The sequence below is a fragment of the Perognathus longimembris genome, chromosome 16, assembly GCF_023159225.1.
Source record: "Perognathus longimembris pacificus isolate PPM17 chromosome 16, ASM2315922v1, whole genome shotgun sequence".
NCBI lineage: Eukaryota > Metazoa > Chordata > Mammalia > Rodentia > Heteromyidae > Perognathus > Perognathus longimembris.
Genome location: NC_063176.1, coordinates 16,696,253 through 16,717,226, shown reverse-complemented (window position 1 = coordinate 16,717,226; position 20,974 = coordinate 16,696,253). Strand labels below are relative to the sequence as shown.

General features: G+C 38.9%; 2 protein-coding genes across 7 annotated transcripts in view; one reads left to right on the top strand and one right to left on the bottom strand.

Moving 5' to 3' along the window:
* Ptpn13 (protein tyrosine phosphatase non-receptor type 13) overlaps nucleotides 1-20,974 on the top strand; it is a 174,874-nt gene that overhangs the window by 140,805 nt on the left and 13,095 nt on the right. For all 6 annotated transcript variants that reach the window (XM_048364271.1, XM_048364268.1, XM_048364267.1 and 3 more), the window contains 11 exons: nucleotides 435-799; nucleotides 2,285-2,465; nucleotides 4,641-4,799; nucleotides 5,932-6,103; nucleotides 6,199-6,409; nucleotides 8,212-8,282; nucleotides 12,839-12,900; nucleotides 16,222-16,315; nucleotides 17,570-17,704; nucleotides 18,162-18,247; nucleotides 20,726-20,781. In XM_048364271.1, coding sequence (XP_048220228.1) covers nucleotides 435-799; nucleotides 2,285-2,465; nucleotides 4,641-4,799; nucleotides 5,932-6,103; nucleotides 6,199-6,409; nucleotides 8,212-8,282; nucleotides 12,839-12,900; nucleotides 16,222-16,315; nucleotides 17,570-17,704; nucleotides 18,162-18,247; nucleotides 20,726-20,781 — 1,592 coding nt within the window. The remainder of the gene's footprint in view (nucleotides 1-434; nucleotides 800-2,284; nucleotides 2,466-4,640; nucleotides 4,800-5,931; nucleotides 6,104-6,198; nucleotides 6,410-8,211; nucleotides 8,283-12,838; nucleotides 12,901-16,221; nucleotides 16,316-17,569; nucleotides 17,705-18,161; nucleotides 18,248-20,725; nucleotides 20,782-20,974) is intronic.
* Nucleotides 14,039-20,974, bottom strand: part of Slc10a6 (solute carrier family 10 member 6) — a 53,074-nt gene continuing 46,138 nt past the window's right edge. The window contains exon 7 of the mRNA XM_048364274.1: nucleotides 14,039-14,093. The gene's annotated coding sequence lies outside the window, so the exon portion shown is untranslated. The remainder of the gene's footprint in view (nucleotides 14,094-20,974) is intronic.

The following is a 20,974-nucleotide window of genomic DNA, read 5'->3' as shown; positions in this document are numbered from 1 at the left end:
GGCCATTTTCTGTATATGTGGTGCTAGGGAATCGAACCCAGGGCCTCATGTATATGAGGCAGGCACTCTTGCCACTAGGCCTTATCCCCAGCCCCTGGAAAGCAATTTTGAAATATTTACAAGACCTTTAAAAACATCTCAGGGTTGGAGGCATGCTAAGTTAGTAGAGCATTGCCAATGAGCAAAACCAGCAAGTACCAAGTTTAAGTCTTACTCTTGGACCTAAAAGGAGGTGTGTGTGTGTGTGTGTGTGTGTGTGTGTGTGTGTGTGTGTGTGTGTGTGTGTGTATGAGAAGTAACCTAAGTAAAAATTTAGGTGTACACGTCGATAAGTTTTCCTAGATTTCTGATACTCGGCAGGTTGATTTTCACTTGACTCTTTATCAGTTTAGCACTATATCACGCCCTGATCTCTATAAATGTGTCCCTTACAGACTCCACTCCACTCTCCGGCACAAATACTTCCAAGCTGCAGTAAAGAGCCCTCTCAGCCATCCTCTATGGAGCAAGGCACCAGCTCAGATGAAAATGAAATGTCTGACAAAAATACGGAACAGTGCAAATCCCCATCCAGGAAAAACAGCTACAGTGACAGCAGTGGGGGTGGAGAAGATGATCTAGTGAAAGCTCCAGCAAAGATGCCCAACATGACCTGGAGTTCAGCCTTGCATCAGACTCTAAGTAACACGATGTCACAGGCACAAAATCAACACGAAGCACCCAAGAGGCAAGAAGATACCATTCATACCATGTTTTTCTGTCCTCAGAAAATATCCAATAAACCAGAATTTGAGAACAGGTACTATCAATGTTATCTGAAACACTTAAAGCAACTAGTAATATTAGCAACAAGCACAGCAACATAAACGTCCTTAAGAATGAATGTGCTGTCGAGTAGCAGGGGCTCACGCCTGTAATCCTAGCTACTCAGAAGGCTGAGATCTGAGTTTCGAAGTTTGAAGCTAGCTGGGGCAGGAAAGTCCATGAGACTCTTATTTTCAGTAAACTACTCAGAAAAAGACAGAAGTGACTCTGTGGCTCAAGTGGTAGAGTGTTAGTCTTGAGCAAAAGAAGCTCAGGGACAGTGCCCAGGCCCTGAGTTCAAGACTGGCAAAAAAAAAAGAATGCAATAAAGAATGCAATGTGCTGGGTACTGGTAGCTCATACCTTTAATACTAGCTACTCAGGAAGCTGAGACCTGAGGATCAAGGTTCAAATCTCAGGCAGAAAAGTTCATGAGACTTTTATCTCCAGTTAACCAGCAGAAAGCCAGAAAAGGAGGTATGGCTCAAGTGTTAGAGCACCAGCCTTGAGCAACAAAGCCAAGCAAACAAGAGCTCAAGACCCTGTGGTCCAAAAACAAAAACAAAAAAAAGACCCTGTGGTCAAACCCCAGTTCTAGCCCTCACCCCCACAAAAAATAAAGTGCACTGTCTGAACTTCAGAATGGTTAAACAAATGATAACTTTATTAGCTGGTTAGATGTTATGACTGACAATTTTAGTTAGTAAACCAGTAAGCTCTCTAGCTCCAGTTAACATGAGCCTTACTTTCTTTTGAGCATATTAACTAGTAATTGAGAACATTGCTTCTCCATACTATTTAACCAGGGAAAAAAATCACATGTGTATGTATGTACATATACATATATGTGTATATGTATGTGTATGTATACATATATATAATATGAATATACATACACATGCAGATGCACACACACTGATTCAGTGGAAGGTTAGAGAGAACTACAAAGAGAAGTTAGGGAGTTTATAAATGGCAGGACAGGCAATGGGAAAGAAGTGACTAACAGCAATAGAAGCCAACAATGAAAAAGACATATGTATAGTTATTCTTCCTTCTCATTGCTTTCATGAGTCTTTGTGTATATCTAGGTTCAACCATATTTGTTTTTCCTATTTTATCACTCATAGTAATCACTGCAATAGACTTTTATTCTTTTTGTATTTCTTTTTATTAGATTGTAAAACACAGGATGTTTCTGATCACATTTGTTTCAGTCTTGAATTCACAACTAGAAATCAAAATATTTGTCTAACTATCTTTACACAGCTTAAAGAACTTCAAAATTGAACCTGGATGGAGAATAAATATTTGTAATATAACAGATAACAGACATTGAATAAGCTCAGAGTCCAAAACCAGATAAAAGGTAGCTAGGATCTCAATCAAAAATTAGACAAGAATATTTGTTAACCATTTTCTATTGTGGCTATACTGTCATTGGAATATATTTGAACATAATTTTGCTGTTTTGTCTCTGTAGCAATCCTCCCTCCCCCCTACCATCAGAAACAACGCCTGGGCAAAGTTGCCAACCCCAATCAGAACCCTCTTCTAATTCAATGGGTAAAACCTGTATACATCACTCATCTGAATCAAGTACACAAGAAAACTTGACAACTTTGACAAATGACTTGAAAGCCCACTCTGAAGACTTGGAACTTGTGAGTTGTTTCCTCAGTGTGAAGAAAAATAGCTTCACTTTATCAAAGAAGATGTAGTAGCATACAATTCTCTTCTAGTTAAAGAAAGAAAGCTGTCTTTTAGAGTAGCTTAGTAGTTACAGCTAACATACCTGCATCTAATAAATGGATAATATACCTGATATGTTTCTCTGCTTAGAAACTAGGAAAAGGAACAAAATGATCTGGCACAGATCTGACTCTACCACTGCCTTGCTTTGTTTGGCAAATACCTGTGGACAAATCACTTAATTCTAATTCTCAGGAGCTTTGCCTATATAGGGGGTAATGGCTACATAGGGTTGTGGTGAAGATCAAATGAAATACTGTTTATAAAACACCTAGTATAGTAATAAGGGATTCTAGAGATTACACATTTAGTAACTATTATTTTTGTCTTGTTTCTCAAATTCCAGTTGGTTATCTTTGAATTCTCATGTTTGAATGTAATTTTTGTCTTCCATGTTTTCTTTGAGTGCCCACTGGAATTTTTACTTTGTAGTAATAGCCTTAGAACTTTTACCTACAAATCAATCCTGAAACCTAAATTTCCAGGTTTATGCTATCGGTTATTATCCAAATAGTGAATGTTTATTAAAGAAAAATTAAAGAGGAAAAAAAAAGCTAAAAGCATTTATAATCTAACTCACCCCCAAACTATTAACATTGAAAAATATATTTCCAGATATTTTTGTTTTGTTTTGTTTATTTGCCAGTCCTGGGGCTTGAACTCAGGGCCTGAGCACTGTCTCTGTCTTCTTTTTGCTCAAGGCTAGCACTCTACCACTTGAGCCACAGCACCATTTCTGGTTTTTCTCTATATGTGGTGCTGAGGAATCGAACCCAGGGCTTCATGTATACGAAGCGAGCACTTTACCACTAGGCCATATTCTCAGGCCCTTTCCAGATATTTTGTTTACCTCTAACTGTGCATATTTGTGTGTATGTATAGCTTCAAATTTATTTTCAGCAAGAATGAAAATAACTTTTGAATAATATTCTTAGAAATCTGTCATTATCTCCAAGCGCCGGTGGCTTACGCCTGTAATCCTAGCTACTCAGAAGGCTGAGGTCCCGGTTGGAAGCCAGCCCGTGCAGAAAAGTCCTCTTAAAACTCTTCTTAATCTCCAATAAACTTCTCAAGAACTGGAAGTGGCACTATGATTCAAGTGGTAGAGCACTAGCCTTTAGCACAAAGAGGTTCAGAGACAGCTCCCAGGCCCTAACTTCAAGCCCCACGACTTACAAAATCAAAAAAAAAATCTGTCGTTTTGCATATAAGCAACTTTAACATCTCAGTGAAATCTTTTATTTTTATTTGTTTATTTGTTGTTTGTTTTTTGTCAGTCTTGGGACTTGAACTCAGGGCCTACGGTGTCACTGAGCTCTTTTGCTCAAGGCTAGCACTGTACCACTTTGAGCCATAGCTCTACTTCTGGTTTTTGAGTGGTAAATTGGAGTTAAGAGTTCCATAGGCACTCTCTGTTACAAGCTGGCTTCAGACCACGATTCTCAGATCTCAGCTAGGATTATAGGCACGAGCCACCAGCACCTGGCTGCAGTTAAACCTTTTAAATTTGGCCAAACACTGCTGGTAGAATGCTAACCTTGAGCAAGAAAAGTTTTTTAGTTTTTGTTGTTGTTGTTTTTGCCAGTCCTAGGCCTTGAACTCAGGGCCTGAGCACTGTCCTTGGCTTCTTTTTGCTCAAGGCTAGCACTCTGCCACTTGAGCCACAGCGCCACTTCTGGCCATTTCCCATATATGTGGTGCTGGGGAATTGAACCCAGGGCTTCATGTATGTGAGGCAAGCACTCTTGCCACTAGGCCATATTCCCAGCCCGCAAGAAAAGTTTTTAAGGACAGCATCCAGGTCATAGGTTCAAGCCCAGGACTGTCCCATAGCAAGAAAGAATGGAAGCATGAATATATTCTGTCTCTACTATCTCTCTAGACAAACATACAGTGTATTACTTAAAGCAACTTTTGTGTGGTTGAGAAAGGGGATCAATCTGTCAAAGCTAGAAAGACTTGTTCAATTGAAACTTTTGAAGTTTGGTTTCTTCTGTAGGAAGAAATTAATAATAAATGGATAGTATTAATATGTCTGTTTGGTAAGGCAAAATAGCCCTAAAGGAATCACTGTTCTCTTTCTCTAGGAAGTAGAACTCCTCATTACTCTAATGAAGTCAGAAAAAGGCAGTCTTGGTTTTACAGTAACCAAAGGCAATCAGAGTATCGGTTGTTATGTTCATGATGTCATACAGGATCCAGCCAAAAGTGATGGAAGACTAAAACCTGGGGACCGGCTCATAAAGGTAAGATGTTGAAGAGGAGAGAAAGATTTGTAAAATGTGAGTCTTAGTTCATTTTTGTCACTGGAGTGAAAAACGTATAGTAGGGTAATTTTATTAAATTTATGGATTTTATTTTCATTTTAAAAAGTATTTATTCTGCTCACAATTTTAGAAGTTTTAAAGATATAAACTGGCAGGGCTGGGAATATGGCCTAGTGGCAAGAGTGCTTGCCTCCCATGCATGAAGCCCTGGGTTCAATTCCCTAGCACCACATATACCGAAAACGGCCAGAAGTGGCACTGTGGCTCAAGTGGTAGGGTGCTAGCCTTGAGCAAAAAGAAGACAGGAACAGTGCTCACTCAGACCCTGAGTCCAAGCCCCAGGACTGGGGGGAGGAGGGGGAAATAAACTGGCATCCTCGTACCATGATGAAGACATTAGGATGTCCTAGTGTGATCCTGTGTGTTAGGAAGAGATTATATCTCAAAACAGGAAACCTGGGAGCACAAGCCTCAGGGCACCCCCTCCCATCAGCTCTCCCCTCCATTCACTATTTTAAATCCATACTTAGGATCAACCCTCCAACACATGAATGTTTGAGGGGCAAATTTAAACAATAGTCAAATTATAATAATAACCAAGGAACAAGCCAGAGCCAGAGAAGAAAGAAAGTTGAGTTGCTATTGCACTGTTATTCTCGGTTTAGTTTTTATTTTTGTTCTCCAAAAACAGAAACATTGGTGCAGTTAACTGTTGAGGAAATGCTCGTTGCCTTTTTAATTTGAACGCCTCTGTAATCTCAGTTAAAATGTAAAAGGTGTCTCAAGTCACAGATATGGAAAGTTTCTTCTGAGAGGATGTGTTAGCAAAACCATGATGCATTCTTTAGGGACTTTCCATTATTTTTGTCACAGTGGCTTGATTATTGTCCTAATGATTTCTAAAATCTGCTTTCAAAGATAATCTAATTACATCAGAGAAAAGAGAGTTGGGAGAATGAATCCATAAATCAGGAAAAAAATTAATAATTATTTGCTACAGACCTCTTGCTGGCTACCACATTATTATATAAGAGCTAAGGTATTATTCTTTCTTAGCAATTTCCTATTCTAAAAAATGTTTCTAATTTGTACCTTTTGGGGTTTTTTTTAGGTGAACGATACGGATGTTTCAAACATGACTCACACTGATGCAGTGAATCTGCTCCGAGCTGCACCCAAGATAGTGAGAATAGTTGTTGGACGAGTTCTAGAATTGCCCAGGCTGCCAGTGTTGCCTCATTTGCTACCTGACATTACATTAACATGCAACAAAGAGAAGTTAGGTAATGAAAATTCAATTATTGTTCGGTAAGATTTTCTTGGCCAAATTCAAAATACTCTTATGATTAAGAAAACAATTATTTTCTATTCTTTGTAGGTTTCTCCCTATCTGGAGGTCATAACAGTCTTCATCAAGTGATATATATTGGTGATATCAATCCAGGGTCAGTTGCAGCCATTGAGGGTAATCTCCAGCTGTTAGATATCATCCATTATGTAAATGGAGTCAGCACGCAAGGAATGACCTTAGAAGAGGCTAACAGAGCATTAGACATGTCACTTCCTTCTGTGGTGCTGAAAGCCACAAGGTAATGGCTTTGTTTACATGTGTGCATGCATATCAGGTTGTTGATTATATTTATGTACACACAATCATAGGACATTATTAAATTAGGAATTCAGACTAAGATTCTAAAAACACTGACTGGGTAAGTGAGATGAATTTCCAGTTTATAGAACAGTTAACATGTTTATCAGAATACTTGGTAATGCAAATAAGAGAAACTGCAAATCAAGTGTGTGTGTTTGGGGGGTGGGGGGTGTCCTGAGACAAATTCAGGGCCTGAGTGTTGTCCCTGAGTTCTTCTTACTCAAGACTAGCCACATCTCCTGTTCTAGCTTTTTGATGCTGAATTGGAGATGAGAGTTCTTGGACTTTCCTGCAGGGCTGGCTTCAAATTTCAGTCCTCAGATCCCCTGGGTAGGAGGATTACAGATGTGACCACCATACCTGCCTGTTCAGACATTTTAAGTATAAAAATAAATGGTCATCAGTTGAAATCTGATTTGATCAGGTTCTGTTTGTTTTTATTTTTCTATTGTTTTCCCTTTTATTCATGTTTTTGTTTGTTTGATTGATTCGTGGTTTTTGTGATAGGAAGCATGGGACTCAGGGCTCTATAACTTGAGTCATAACTCGGCCCTGTTTTCTTTTTTTGTTTTGAGATGAGGTTTCACTAATTTTGCGTGAACTGGTGTTGAATTCTCAATCCCCCTCCAGTTTTATTACAGGAGAAAAGCAGTGGAAGGCAGTCTAGAAATTTAGCCTGTTAAGAGATCTTGGTGTAGTTTGGTTTGGAAGGGGACTGCTTCATTCCTCAAGAGGTTGCTGCCTTCAGAATTACCTTGAAAAATGGCCTGGAGTGCAGAGCCTTGACCTTGGGGCTTCCCAACAAGAACATAGAGGAATATTAGGACCTGTGGCATATTGCCTCTCCCGTGGTATATACTTTATACAACTTCTCTTTCCCTCAAGCATTAGCAACAATAAGATAGTATACTAATTCCTATTCCCAAGACACTTTTTGGCTACTTTTCATAGTCTTCTTTGAATATAGATATTTTACCTAGATTTTCACTTTAAAAGAAAAGTTCATGACAAAAACTTCAGGTATATAAAATTTTGTGACCAGCTGGGTGCTATTGGCTCACAACTTTAGTCATAATCCTGAAATCTCGCTACTTCAAAGACTTAGATCTGAGGATCACAGTTCAAACCAGCCCTAGCAGGAAAATCTGAGAATCTTATCTCCAGTTAACCACCAAAAACCCAGAAGTAGAGCTGTGACTCAAATGATAGGCCACTAGCCTTAAGCACAAAAGCTCAAGAACAGCACCCAGGCTCTGAGTTCAGCCCCAGGACTAACACCAAACACAAAACAAAACAAAAAAGACCTTTGTTAATTAAGACTTCGGAGTTAACTAACTTCAAACTGTCTTCAAAGTGAAAGCAAACTTAAGTTATTATATCCTATTTCTGGTGTTTTAAATGGTCGTGGAAACAGGGTGGTATATAGAAATAAAACTGAAGGAAATACATGACATCATTCTTGTCTGTGTGGTGGTACTCCAGTAATCCCACCCAGCACTCCAGAGGTAGATGCAGTTGGATCTTAAGATCAAGGCCAGCCTAGGCTACACAGCAAATTCCATGCCAAACTGGACTACTAATCATTAGATCTTATCTCAGAAACAAAATGAGAATCAGTTTTCATGGTTATAAACCCAAAGTCTGTGCAAGATAAAACTTCTGGATCTAGCTAGCAGAATGGTTCAAAGTATATTTAAGCCAATAAATCTGTACAAAAGTCCTGTCTTTTTTATTACACAGAGATGGTCATGCTGTGGTCCCCACTTCAAAAAAATCTGCCATTTCAACACCAGAGTCAACTAGAGCCAATGGTAAGAATACATTTGTTTTATGACACAAGTAGTTCTAGAGAGGTAACTTTTTTTCTGATGAATAAGGTTGGATGTTACCACTGAAATATTTTTAATATCCTTCCAAGATGTTATTCCTAATCCCTTTGAATGAAAACATTCTGTTTAAATGAAAGCATCTGCAGAATTTAGTGAATAATAGGAAAATAGAACAAAGTAGACCATGACCCAATGCCCCTGAGTTCATAAGTTTTCTGTACTTTTTTAAGTTGTTTGGGCCATATGTAAGCCATTTCAATAAAATGAAAATATCAGTATCTAACTTGTGAAGTTAACTACAATAAAATACTTAACTTCAAAAATAACTTAAAAGCTAATTTCAAAAACAAATGTGAGGGCTGGGAATGTGGCTCAGTGGTAGAGCGCTTGAGCATGAAGCCCTAGGTTTGATTCCTCAGTACCACATAAACAGAAAAAGCTGGACATGGTGCTGTAGCTCGAGTGGTAGAGTGCTAGCCTTGAGCAAAAGAAGCTCAGGGTCAGTGCCCCAGGCCCTGAGTTCAAGCCCCAGGACTGGGGAGGGAAAAAAAGAATGTGAAGTTATGCTTCAATAAAGCATAACTGTAAACCAACTATGAAACACCAGCATACTTACCACATAGTAATTCAGACATGTACTGAATTTCTCTTCTGAGCCAGCCCCTTTTCTGGGCATTGTGGATATAGAATATGCGAACAAGTATCTGCCTTGTATTCTAGCATATCAATAGAAATAGCAGTAGTAGTCGCTGTGGTAGTGGTTGTCTTTAATTTTGGACTAAGCATTCTTCTAAGCGCTTTAGTCCTCACCAATAACCTCATGGTTCTAGTGTTCCTTTTCTATTATTATTTTATATAGAAAGGAAGACTGATGTACAGAGATAGGGCCATTCACCTACACTCACAGAATTTATAAAGAGTAGAGCCAGTAGAAATGGAGGTGTGACTCAAGTGATGGAACAGCTATGACCAGAAAATGCTGAGCAAGAGCACAGGGCCTTGAGTTCAAGCCTCAGTACCAGAAAAAATAAAAAAGACTAGAGCCAGAATGTAAAGCCAGGAAGTCTGATTCTGCATTCATTTACATAATCAAGGCCCACAAATGTAACTTTTGTTACTAAGATAATGGGGAGAATGTTAGACACCCAGGAATATGGTTGAAATTGGTACATTCAAAAAGTAAATTCAGTACTTCCATCATACAAATGTTTTAGGTTATCAGACAGTAATATCAACAGCAGCTAAAAGAAACATTACCATATTAGTCATTTATCTCCTAAAAGCTAAGACTTCCAACAGCTAGAAGGTAGAAATCTTTTATGGTAGCCTATGTCGTTAAGTTCATGGAAGAGTTAGACTGTCTCATAAAACTCTCAGGACTGGGGGTTATAGTTCCAGTGACAGGGAGCCTCCCCAGCAAGTGTGACCTTCTGAGATCAAGCAGCACCACTACCCAAAAGGCCAAGTAAAACAAAATAATCGAGAGCATTTTTCTAGTGTCCTCTGGATGACTCCTGTTTGCAGTGCTCTGGAGCCTTATGGAAATTATTCAGTGATCTATGAGATTCTCTAGGTTTATTTCAATAAAATTAAGTTCATCATGGGTTTGAAAACATATATAAAAGCCAGACACCAGTGACTCACATCTACAATCCTAGCTATTCAGGAAGCTGAGATCTAAGGATTGTAGTTCAAAGCCTGCCTAAGCAGGAAAGTCCGTGAGTCTCTTATCTCCAGTTAACACCTGAAAACGCAAAGTAATGCTGTGGCTCAAAGTGGTAGAATACTAGCTTTGATTGACAAAGATACAGCCAGTTTAGAAAAGAGTTTAACTATTGCTCTAAAAATCATATGCCAGATATGGTGACTTATGCCTGTAATCCAGCTACTTGAAAGATCAGGAGGCTCATGGTTTGAGTCTAACCTTGGCCAAAAGTTCTAGAGACCCAATCACAAAAGAAAAGGCTAGTCCTTGTGTCCTGAACCTGTCATCCCACCTACAACAGAAAGCATAAATAGGAGGGCCACATTCCGGTCCAGCCTGGGCAAAAAGTATGTCTATCTCAAAATAATGACCAAAGTAAGAAGGGCTGGAGGTAGGGCTTACGGGTTGAGTACTTGCCTAGAAACTGTGAGGCCCTGAACTCAAACCTTAGTATTGCCAAATTAATTGAACATATAACCTACAGTATGATCCAGCTGTTCCACTTTTAAATGTTTACTCAGGAGAAAAGTATACATATATATCCATAAACAAAAACAGGAACAGGATGGGCAGTGGTAGCTCACGCCAGTAATACTAGCTACTCAGGTAGCTGAGCTCTGAGAATGGTGGTTCAAAGCCACACCAGGCAGGAGAGTCCCTGAGATTCTTATCTCCAATTAACCACCAGAACACCAGAAATGAAACTGTGGCTCCAAGTGGTAGAGTGCTAGCCTTGAGAGAAAAGGCTCAGGGACAGAGCCCAGGCACTGAGTTCAAACACTACAACACACACACACACATACACACACACACACACACACACACACACACACACACACAGAAATCTTGCTTGCAATTTTTTTGTTTTTGTTAGGTGATACTGGAATTTTAACTCTGAGTCTTGAACTCACTGCGCTTACTTGCTCCACTGGTACTCTACCATTTGAGCCATGCCTCCAGCCCAAGTTTTTTGTTGTTTTGCCAGTCCTGGGGCTTGGACTATCCCTGGCTTCTTTTTGCTCAAGGCTAGCACTCTACCTCTTAAGCCACAGCACCACTTCCTCCTTTTTCTGTTTATGTGGTGCTGAGGAATTGAACCCAGGGCTTTGTGCATTCTAGGCAAGCACTCTACCGCAAAGCCACATTCCTAACCCTCCAGCCCAGGTTTTAACGGTTATTTTGAGATGGGGGTCTTTCAGACTTTTCTGTCTGAACTGGCTTCAAGCCACAATCCCTGGTATATCAGCTTTCTCAGTAGCTAGACTTACAGGTATGATCCAGTAATTCTAAGCCTGTGGAGGCTTCTCTGCATTCATGTCTCTTTCTATAAAATGATAATAGAAGGGGCTGGGAATATGGCCTAGTGGCAAGAGTGCTTGCCTCCTATACATGAAGCCCTGGGTTCAACTCCTCAGCACCACATATACAGAAAAAGCCAGAAGTGGTGCTGTGGCACAAGTTGGTAAAGTGCTAGCCTTGAGCAAAATAAATAAATAAATAAATAAATAAGAAAGAAAATGATAATAGAACTAGAACTGTGGGTTATTGTGAGGATTAAAGTACATAGAGGAATGAACATTAAATTAAGACAACTCCTGCTGTTGTTATTACTGCTATTTCTATTGTTATGATACAGGATATAATGTAGATGTGTAAAAACTATTGTATAGACAATATACAGCAGTGAGAAAGGAATGAGCTATTAATACATACAGCCATGTAATTAAAATAACCTCAAAATAAGTATGATGGGTGAAATAAGCCAGAATGACAAAGAAGAGTCTATACCTTATAATTACATTTATTTACAATTCTAGACAATGAAAATTTAAGGAACAGAAAGCAAATTAGTAACTAAGGACAATGAGAAGGAGACAAGGGAACAAAAGGGAGAGATTACAAATCTACTGTGACTTATGCTATTGGGATATGATTTTTCAAATCAGTGATTTTGTTATTAGCATAACTTTGATTTTCCTAGAATTCTAATAATGTATTATATTGCCTTTAAGTAGTATACATACATTACTAGGTACTTTGTATGTCAACCCCAAAATTATTTAAATTTGTCCATAAAATTTCTATCTCAACCTTTATCTTTCTAAGCAGAACAGATGTCTTTGAATTCATGTACCTTTGCTTTAATCTTTCTAAATTTTATGACATCATTCTAAACCTTTTGAAAAACACAGTCTAATTAATCAAATTGTTATATATGAGACTTTTTTAAATTGTAAGAGAAACAAAATCTATTCACTTTTAGTATATGCAGTACATTTTTGTACTGATAACTGAGCTAAAATTAATTTTTGGACAGCCCCAAGTGAACTACTTTAAGAATTTAGCTTTTTCAGGGGCTGGGAACATGGCCTAGTGGCAAGAGTGCTTGCCTCATATACATGAAGCCCTGGGTTCGATTCCTCAGCACCACATATATAGAAAAGGCCAGAGGTGGCGCTGTGGCTCAAGTGGTAGAGTGCTAGCCTTGAGCAAAAAGAAGCCAGGGACAGTGCTCAGGCCCTGAGTCCAAGTCCCAGGACTGGCCAAAAAAAAAAAAAAAGCAAAACAAAACAAGAATTTAGCTTTTTCTTTGGGATAAACCCTTCACTCATATTTCAGTCTATTCATTTGGTTTTTATCACTACAATGTGTCCTCTTCTACTATACTAATAAAAATAATATCCTCAGAAATACGGGTTTTATTTTCATATGTATGAGATTGTTAATTGAGTCATGTGTTCAGTGTAGCAGAGTTTGAGCTTTCTGTCATCACGTATCTTTAGTCCTTTCCCACATCTCCTTGTTTTGACTGGCTCTGTGCTGTTCCTTGCAGGCTGTCCTAGTGTGGAGCCTTGTGTCCGACCTGCCCTCACCCCTGAGCACTCATTCTCCCAGGCAAGTGAAAGACAGCCTTCTTCAGTGTGGGACCTCCCTATCTAAACAACTGGATCATTCGTATTCGGAACCAAATTGATTTCACACTTAAATAGTTGTGTGTATTGATAGTAAAGATATATTTGGGAAAACTAGTAAGCTTTCTAAGTAAAATCACATAACATAGAATTAACTAACCAGTTTCCTTTGGCACAGACTCGGCTCTTAAATAAGCCTAGATTTATATAGATAACTTAGTTTGGTTTAGGTTTTGGTTTATTTTTAATTCGTGTGCACACTTATTCAGTTGTCTCTTGGGACACAGGACAGAAGGAGAATGTAGTGAAAGACAGAAGTGCCCCTTCGGTGGCTCACATCCGTAATTCCCACTACTCTGGAGTCAGAGAATGGGAAAACTGTACTTCAAAGCCAGCGACTAATAACCTGGGCATGGTAGTATACCATGTGATGTGTGATCCCAGCCGCTCAGGACATATAGATAGAAGAATGTAATACTGCAGGTAACCCTTGCAGAAAGCAAGGAAACACACACACACACACACACACACACACACACGAGAGAGAGATAGAGATAGAGAGAGAGAGAGAGAGAGAGAGAGAGAGAGAGAGAGAGAGATAGGGAGAGAGAGATAGGGAGAGAGAGACTAAAAAGCCCTGGAGGCATGGCTCAAGTGGTTAAAGCATCTACCTCCCCAAAAAGGGGTTATGAATCCAGGACCATCCAAAAACTCAAAACAGGGGCTGGGGATATGGACTAGTGGCAAGAGAGCTTGCCTCGTATACATGAGGCCCTGGGTTCGATTCCCCAGCACCACATATACAGAAAACGGCCAGAAGTGGCGCTGTGGCTCAAGTGGCAGAGTGCTAGCCTTGAGCAAAAGGAAGCCAGGGACAGTGCTCAGGCCCTGAGTCCAAGGCCCAGGACTGTCCAAAAAAAAAAAAAAAAAAAAAATCAAAACAAAATAATGGTAGCAGGTTGCCGGTGGCTCACACATATAATCCTAGCTACTCAGGAGGCTGAGATCTGAGGATCCCTGTTCAAAGCCAGCCCAGGCAGGATAGTCTGCAAGATTCTTATTTCCAGTTAATCACCAGAAAACCAGAAGGGGCACTGTGGCTCAAGTAGTAGAGTTCTAGCCTTGAGCTGAAGAGCTCAGGGACAGCGTCCAGGCCCAGAGTTCAAGCCCCAGGACCTACAAAAAAAAAATTGCTCCTTTGGGTTAATGATGGCTAAGAGTGACCAAGGAATGTTAAATTTGTGCTGTTAGTAAAGAAAAACTGCAATAACTAGAGAAATAGGTTTATTACTTCCTTTTGAAAGATTTAGGAAATGTTTTGCTACATAGTGAAATAAGAACTCATTTAAGATTAACACAAAAATCTGGGAGTAATTTCACAGAACTGTTTTAATATGTGATAATTTTTTCTTCATGCTCTTATAAGTTTTCTTGCATGCACATTTATTTGGCTCTTATTTTTATGATTTTCATTCTGGCATGTAATAAAAATTCCTAAAGTATTCACATCTGGATTTTCACTTTTTTATTTTATTCCTATACTGCATTTAATGTAAAATGCACATTGACTTGCTGTGCATAACGCATTGCTCTTGTAGTAAGTTGAAAAATCTTATAATCTCAGCAGGAATGTAGGCATGATTTAATATAAGAGAAGATAACTAATTTAGTGATAGGAGCCCATAACTCTATGCCTCTCATCTTACTATATTATCTCACACTAGTGACTTAAGCAATTCCTGTAGTGATACTGAAGTGGAAGAAACATTAAAGCAGAAATTACTGTGACACAAAAATGAAAATTGCTTGATACATATGTGTTCAGATTGAGCTACAATAATACTGTTCTTTGTTTATTCATAGATCTTCAGTTACACGTAGCTGAAGCAACAGAATTTGTATGCATGTCTAGTGTTATTCATACTATATGGTGTCTGTTTTATTTTTGAATATCAGCATGTTGTTAAAATAGAGAAGGTAGAATTTCTGTTAAATTAACATGCAACTCTAGAACCCAGAACTTTTATTATTGGTGATTGCCAACATGTTTTATTGGTGTTAAAGCTTTCTGGGGAGTCTCTCTGGCAATGTTCTATCCTTGAATCCTAATGTCCGTATATTGGATTCTCAGGAAAATCAGTCCTTCACAATCTAATGAAGCTCTTTGGCATTACTATGTCACTAGTTTATGAGGAAATTCTGTTGCATCTACTAAGTGCCCTCTTATCTTGAAAAGAATGTTTACACCTTCACCATAAACCCTTTTTTTTTTTTTTTTTTTTTTTTTGCCAGTCCTGAGCTTGGGACTCAGATCCTGAGCACTGTCCCTGGCTTCTTTTCTCTCAAGGCTAGCACTCTACCACTTGAGTCACAGTGCTACTTCTGGCTTTTTCTGTGTATGTAGTGCTGAGGAATCAAACCCCGGGCTTCATGCATGCAAGGCAAGCATTCTACTGCTAAGCCATATTCCCAGCCCCGTAAACCACAATTTTTAATTCGTACAAACTTGGTTGAATTTATCCCAATCCTTTTAGCTTTACATCTTGCCCAAAGGATTTTCTTCTGCTGTACTTCAGAGCAACCACTGTGCCGCCAAGGGACAATGTAGCTTCACGTACTTTCTATAGGCTGTGCTCCTGGAAGTGCTTCACAATTTATCATTGTATTATAAAAGTACATTCTGGTTGTGAGTATATAATAATTATATAAATATGAATTTATTGAAATTTTTCTTAAATTCACCTGAAATTTAGACCCCATTGGAAAATCTTTATATCTAACAAATGATCAGATCACTAAATGAGCACATGCATCCATGTGTCAGCTTCATATATAGTTGATTTTGGTTGAACGTTGTGGTATATGCTTGTAATCCCAGCACTTGAGGCTGAAATAGGAAGGTCACAAGCTCAAAGCCAGCTTAGAACACAAAGGAAAATCCCTTTTTTTAATAGTGGGGGGTCGTCTTTTCTCTAAGCTCTTAAATGTTTGTAGTTCTACTAAACTTTCCTAAAATGTTCTTTGTAAGACAAATATAAAATATGCCTCAAGTAAGAGAAACGTTACATATTTCTTTCAGTAATTGAAATTTTATGTTACTATTTTGAGAGTACCTAGAATAAAGATACTAGTTTAATTTTTATGTATCCTAGTGTTTTCAGATGTATTTGGTGGAAATTGATGTTACCTTTGCACCTTTAATTGCAGTGTGTTTAAAGTGTGGGAAGATGTGAAGTAGATCTCCCATACTTCGTAATTAGCAAACAAGCAGTAACTGATGATTTGCTTTGGTTTTATACCTTAGGTTAATGGGGAAGAAATAACTGAAGCTTTGCACACGAAAGGAAAATGTTCTGTTTCTCAAATACAGGAATCCATCAACTTCACTGAGGCCAAAGGTACTTTCCCAAATAGGTCATCAACTTACTTGAAATGCTCTAAGAGTTCAGGTAACAAGGAAATAATTGCTATCTACTCCTGTTGTTACTGTAGTTTTAGAAGAGTAGATTATTATTCAAAGAAATGAAAGAACATAGAGTGTAAGAGAACTATTGTTAACTCCGCTAATATACAAATGTCTAGCATCTATCCTCATCTCTGATTTAAAACAACAAAAACTACTTTCAGATCACGGTTTGAAGCCAGGACAGGAAAGTCTGTGAGACTCTGATTTCCAATAAACTACTCAGAAAAAGCCAAAAGTGGTGCTGTGGCTCAAGTTGTAGAGTGCTAGCTAGCCTTGAGCACAGAGAAACTCAAGGACAGAGCCCATGCCCTCAGTTTCAAGGCCAAGGACCAGCAAAAAAGAAAGAAAAGTTAGTATCCAATTATTAATGACTCAAAAAGTTCTATCTTCAACATCGGTTTGGTTTATTCTTTAAAAGTTTTATTTGTGTGGTCTTTGGTCATAGCAGCCATATAAAATGCTTGGGCTAAATAAGCCAGGTGCCACTGGGTCATGCCTATAATCTAGTTACTAAGGATGCTGAAATATGAATATTATGGCTCAAAGCTCCCTGGGCAAGAAAGACCATGAGACTCTTATCTCCAAGTAAGCACCAAAAAAAGTCAGAAGTTGTGCTGTGGCTCAAGTGAAGAGCGCAAGCCTTGAGCAAAAAGCTCAGGGACAGGGCCCTAGCCCAACTACTTAGGGAGGTTGCTAATGGGAAGATGAATGTTCAAAGTAAGCCCAGGATAGAAAAGTCCTATCTCCAACTATCCAGCAGAATGCCTGACTGGAGGCTTAAGAGGCAGAGCAAGCAGAGCGTTGGTGACTCATGCCTGTAATCTTAGCTACTCAAGAGTCTGAGGTCTAAACCAGGTTTCAGTGCCATCCCAGACAGGCACTTATCTCCAATCACCAAAAAACAGAAATAGAGCTGTGGTTCATGTGGTAGAGTTCCAGCCTTGAGTGGAAAAGCTAAGGGATAGTGTATAAGCCCTGAGTTCAATCTTCAGTTCTGGTATCAGAGACAGAGAAATGGAACAGCATCCATGAACAAGAAAGCCCCCCCCTCCCAAAAAAAAAAAAGAGAGAGAGAAGAAAGAATAAAAGTGATTACACAAGTCTCTAGCATGTTCTAATTGGCACTTTGTCCTTTCTCATGTCAATATTTTTAAGTAAAACCCCATATAAATTACTGTTTTTCAAGAGCTGGCTATACTGGATGACATTTATGATGATCCTCAAGAAGCTGAAGTGATCCAATCTCTGCTGGATGTTGTAGATGAGGAAGCCCAGAATCTTCTCCACCAGAATAACACAACAGAAGATGTGTGTGTTCCAGGTGGGTGATTAAATTGGTATGCTGCAGGATGTGAAAAGGTCTCTGAGGAACTTACCTTTCAATAACTATGAAATATATAAGCATTTCCCTATCCTCAATTGTTAGGTAAAATTTCAGAAATATGATTTGTTGTCTAGTTTGTCTTTTCTACATTTGTAGATAGGTTACCTTCATTGTGAAATTTAAACTCTATTCTTCATATCATGTCTTTTATTTCTAAAAGTCCAAACATTTTCCCTTCCATTGGGACCAAGCTATTGTTAAAGCAATGCAACCTTAGAAGCAGAAAGGAATTTTATGTTGATGTATATGATATCTACTGCCTTCTTTTGTTTTGTTGTGGGAAGTCTCACCTAAGCCCCAACCCTAGTATCTCCCGCTTCTTGTGGGTGAATGTGGAGTTTCTGCTGCACCATAGTTTCATTAGCTCATCTTTGCCTGTGTGAATCTCTCCCAGGTACACTGGTGGCAGATGGCCAGTTAGCAGATGGGAGAGAAGATACAGACTGCGATGGTTCCCCTTTACCCCAGGACCTCACTGAGGTAGGGGAACACCTCCACAGACCACAACAGGATACCTCCCTAGACTGTGTTTTAATCCAGAAGGTGAAATGATCAACGTTGGCTGCTTATTTTACTGAAAAATTACATGTAGAGAGAAATGGAGGGTTGTTTTTTTTGTTTGTTTGTTTGTTTGCCAGCCCTGGGCCTTGGACTCAGGGCCTGAGCACTGTCCCTGGCTTCTTTTTGCTCAAGGCTAGCACTCTGCCACTTGAGCCACAGCGCCACTTCTGGCCATTTTCTGTATATGTGGTGCTGGGGAATCGAACCGAGGGCTTCATGTATGGGAGGCAAGCTCTCTTGCCACTAGGCCATATCCCCAGCCCTTTGTTTTGTTTTTAATTCATAACATGAAAATGTCATCCTGTCCTGGGTAAAGGGGGCGGGGCCTGCACAGTGGGTGTGATCCAGGCACTCAAGCTGGTCAGCACCATTCTGCAAGATGGTGGCATACACAGGCCAGAATGAACATTTCTGTAAGAACAGTGACAAACTGACATGCATATGACAGATAAACAGGAGAATAACAGCTTGGTTTGTATGTCACCAGAAAGATGGGGAGTTTTCATTTAATATTTGTTATATAACATTATTTAAAACGTTGTATAAAGCAACAGGAGAACTATTTGGCATTTAAAAACTAAAGAAACAAAAGATGACCAGACCTACTAACTCACACTTGTGTTCCTAGTTACTTAGGAGGCTGAGATCAGGAGAGTCATGGTTCAAGACCAGCCTTAGCAAAAAGTTCAGGAGACACCATCCCAACAGAAAATAATGTAAATTATGCAGTAAAGGTTCCTATGTCTTTGTACTATAAACTCTTAGCTTTTGTCAGACAATTAATTTTACAAAATTCGAATGACTTGTAGCTGTGACTACTCACAAATTCAACCTTTTGTTTTGTCATATCTTCCACTCCAAGCACTTAACAGTTTTATATATCACTTGTCTGGTGTCTGTGGGCATTTGAGTTTTCAGCCATAGCCTGTTCAAATTGCCATAACAAAATAGCATACACTGAGTGGCTTAAACAACAGAAATTTATTTTCTCACAATTCTGAAGTACCTCAAGACTGAGGTACCAACAAAATTGGTTTCTGTCGGGGCCTCTCACTGACTTGCTAATGGACACCTCCTCATTATGTTCTCACACGGCCTACCTTCTCTGTATCTTCATTATTATTATTATTATTATTATTATTATTATTATTACCAGTCCTGGAGCTTGAACTCAGGGACTGGGCACTGCCCTTGAGCTTCTTTTGCTCAAGGCTAGCACTCTACCACTTGAGCCACAGCACCACTTCTGGCTTTTTGTATTTATGGGGAACCAAACCAGTGGAGGCTGGGAATATGGCCTAGTGGCAAGAATGTTTTCCTCATATACGTGAAGCCCTGGGTTCAATTCCTCAGCACCACATACATAGAAAAAGGCCAGAAGTGGCGCTGTGGCTCAGGTGGCAGAGTGCTAGCCTTGAGCAAAAAAAAAGCCAGGGACAGTTCTCAGGCCCTGAGTTCAAGCCCCAGGACTGGCAAAAAAAAAAACAACACACAAAAAAAAACAGTCCATCAGGGCAAATAACAAATTAGCACTTCCTGAGTAGCTAGGATGTCTGATTTCGAATTGGCTTTTGTGGTAGCAAAACAAGAAAGTAATTATTATGATGAGTAAGTAGGAACAGCAAGAATTCTTGGGTAACTGAAGATGCTTCAGCCACTATTTGGAATGTATTCATCTGTTCTTATAATAGGAAAATGGATATGGATAATAACTGTAGGAAATAATTCAAAATGTAGGCAAATTAAATGGACAGCTCTCAAAAGAAGTAAAAATGACCAGCAAATACATGAAAAATGCCCAGCTTACTAAGCCATGAAGGAAATGTCACTGTGATTTCATCTCATTCCAGTCAAGATGGCCGTCTTCCATCATCAAGAAAACAAAAATACCAAATGCTGATGAAATGCAGAGAAAAGGAACCCTTACATGCAGCTGCTGAGATTGTAAATTAGAGCAGCCATTATGAACATCATCATGTACTTTCCTCAAGAAACTGAAAGTAGAGTTACTTATGTGACCCAGCCACATATCCAAATGAGTGTAAATTATGATATAGTGAGGATATAATGCCTGCTTGTTCCTGTTTAGTGCAGCACTATTCACAATAACCAACCTGTAGAGTCAGCCTGGGTAGCCCTCAACTGCTATGAATGAATAGAGAACATTTTATATGCACTCAAAATTTTCACAGTATGAAAAGATGCTTCAGCCACTGTTGAGAGAGTATTAATTGTGTGTTGGGGGGGGCATATATACATACATGTACGTACACATGTATGTAATTGTAGAATAAACCATAACAGTAAATACAGGAAGTAATTCACCGCTAAAAAACATAAATTGTTTATTTTTTGGTACAATGAACTAATGTGATTTTGGTTTTTCTTTTATTGTAGATTATTAAAATGAACGGTTGTAAAGAATACTATGAAGAACAAGTGAGCAGTGAAAGGTAAGAAAGTAATTTTTTCAAAAATAATCTATACTTTTTTCTTTTTATTATTTCAAATAAAGGAGTTTCAGTTCAGCAAGTCAGTATGTGCTCATTAAATACTCTAAATATTTCCTTTTGTTTTTCAATAAAATAAAATTTGAGTAAATTAGGAACTAGGAATATTTTCAGGTTTTTGTCCCAATAAGGTTCT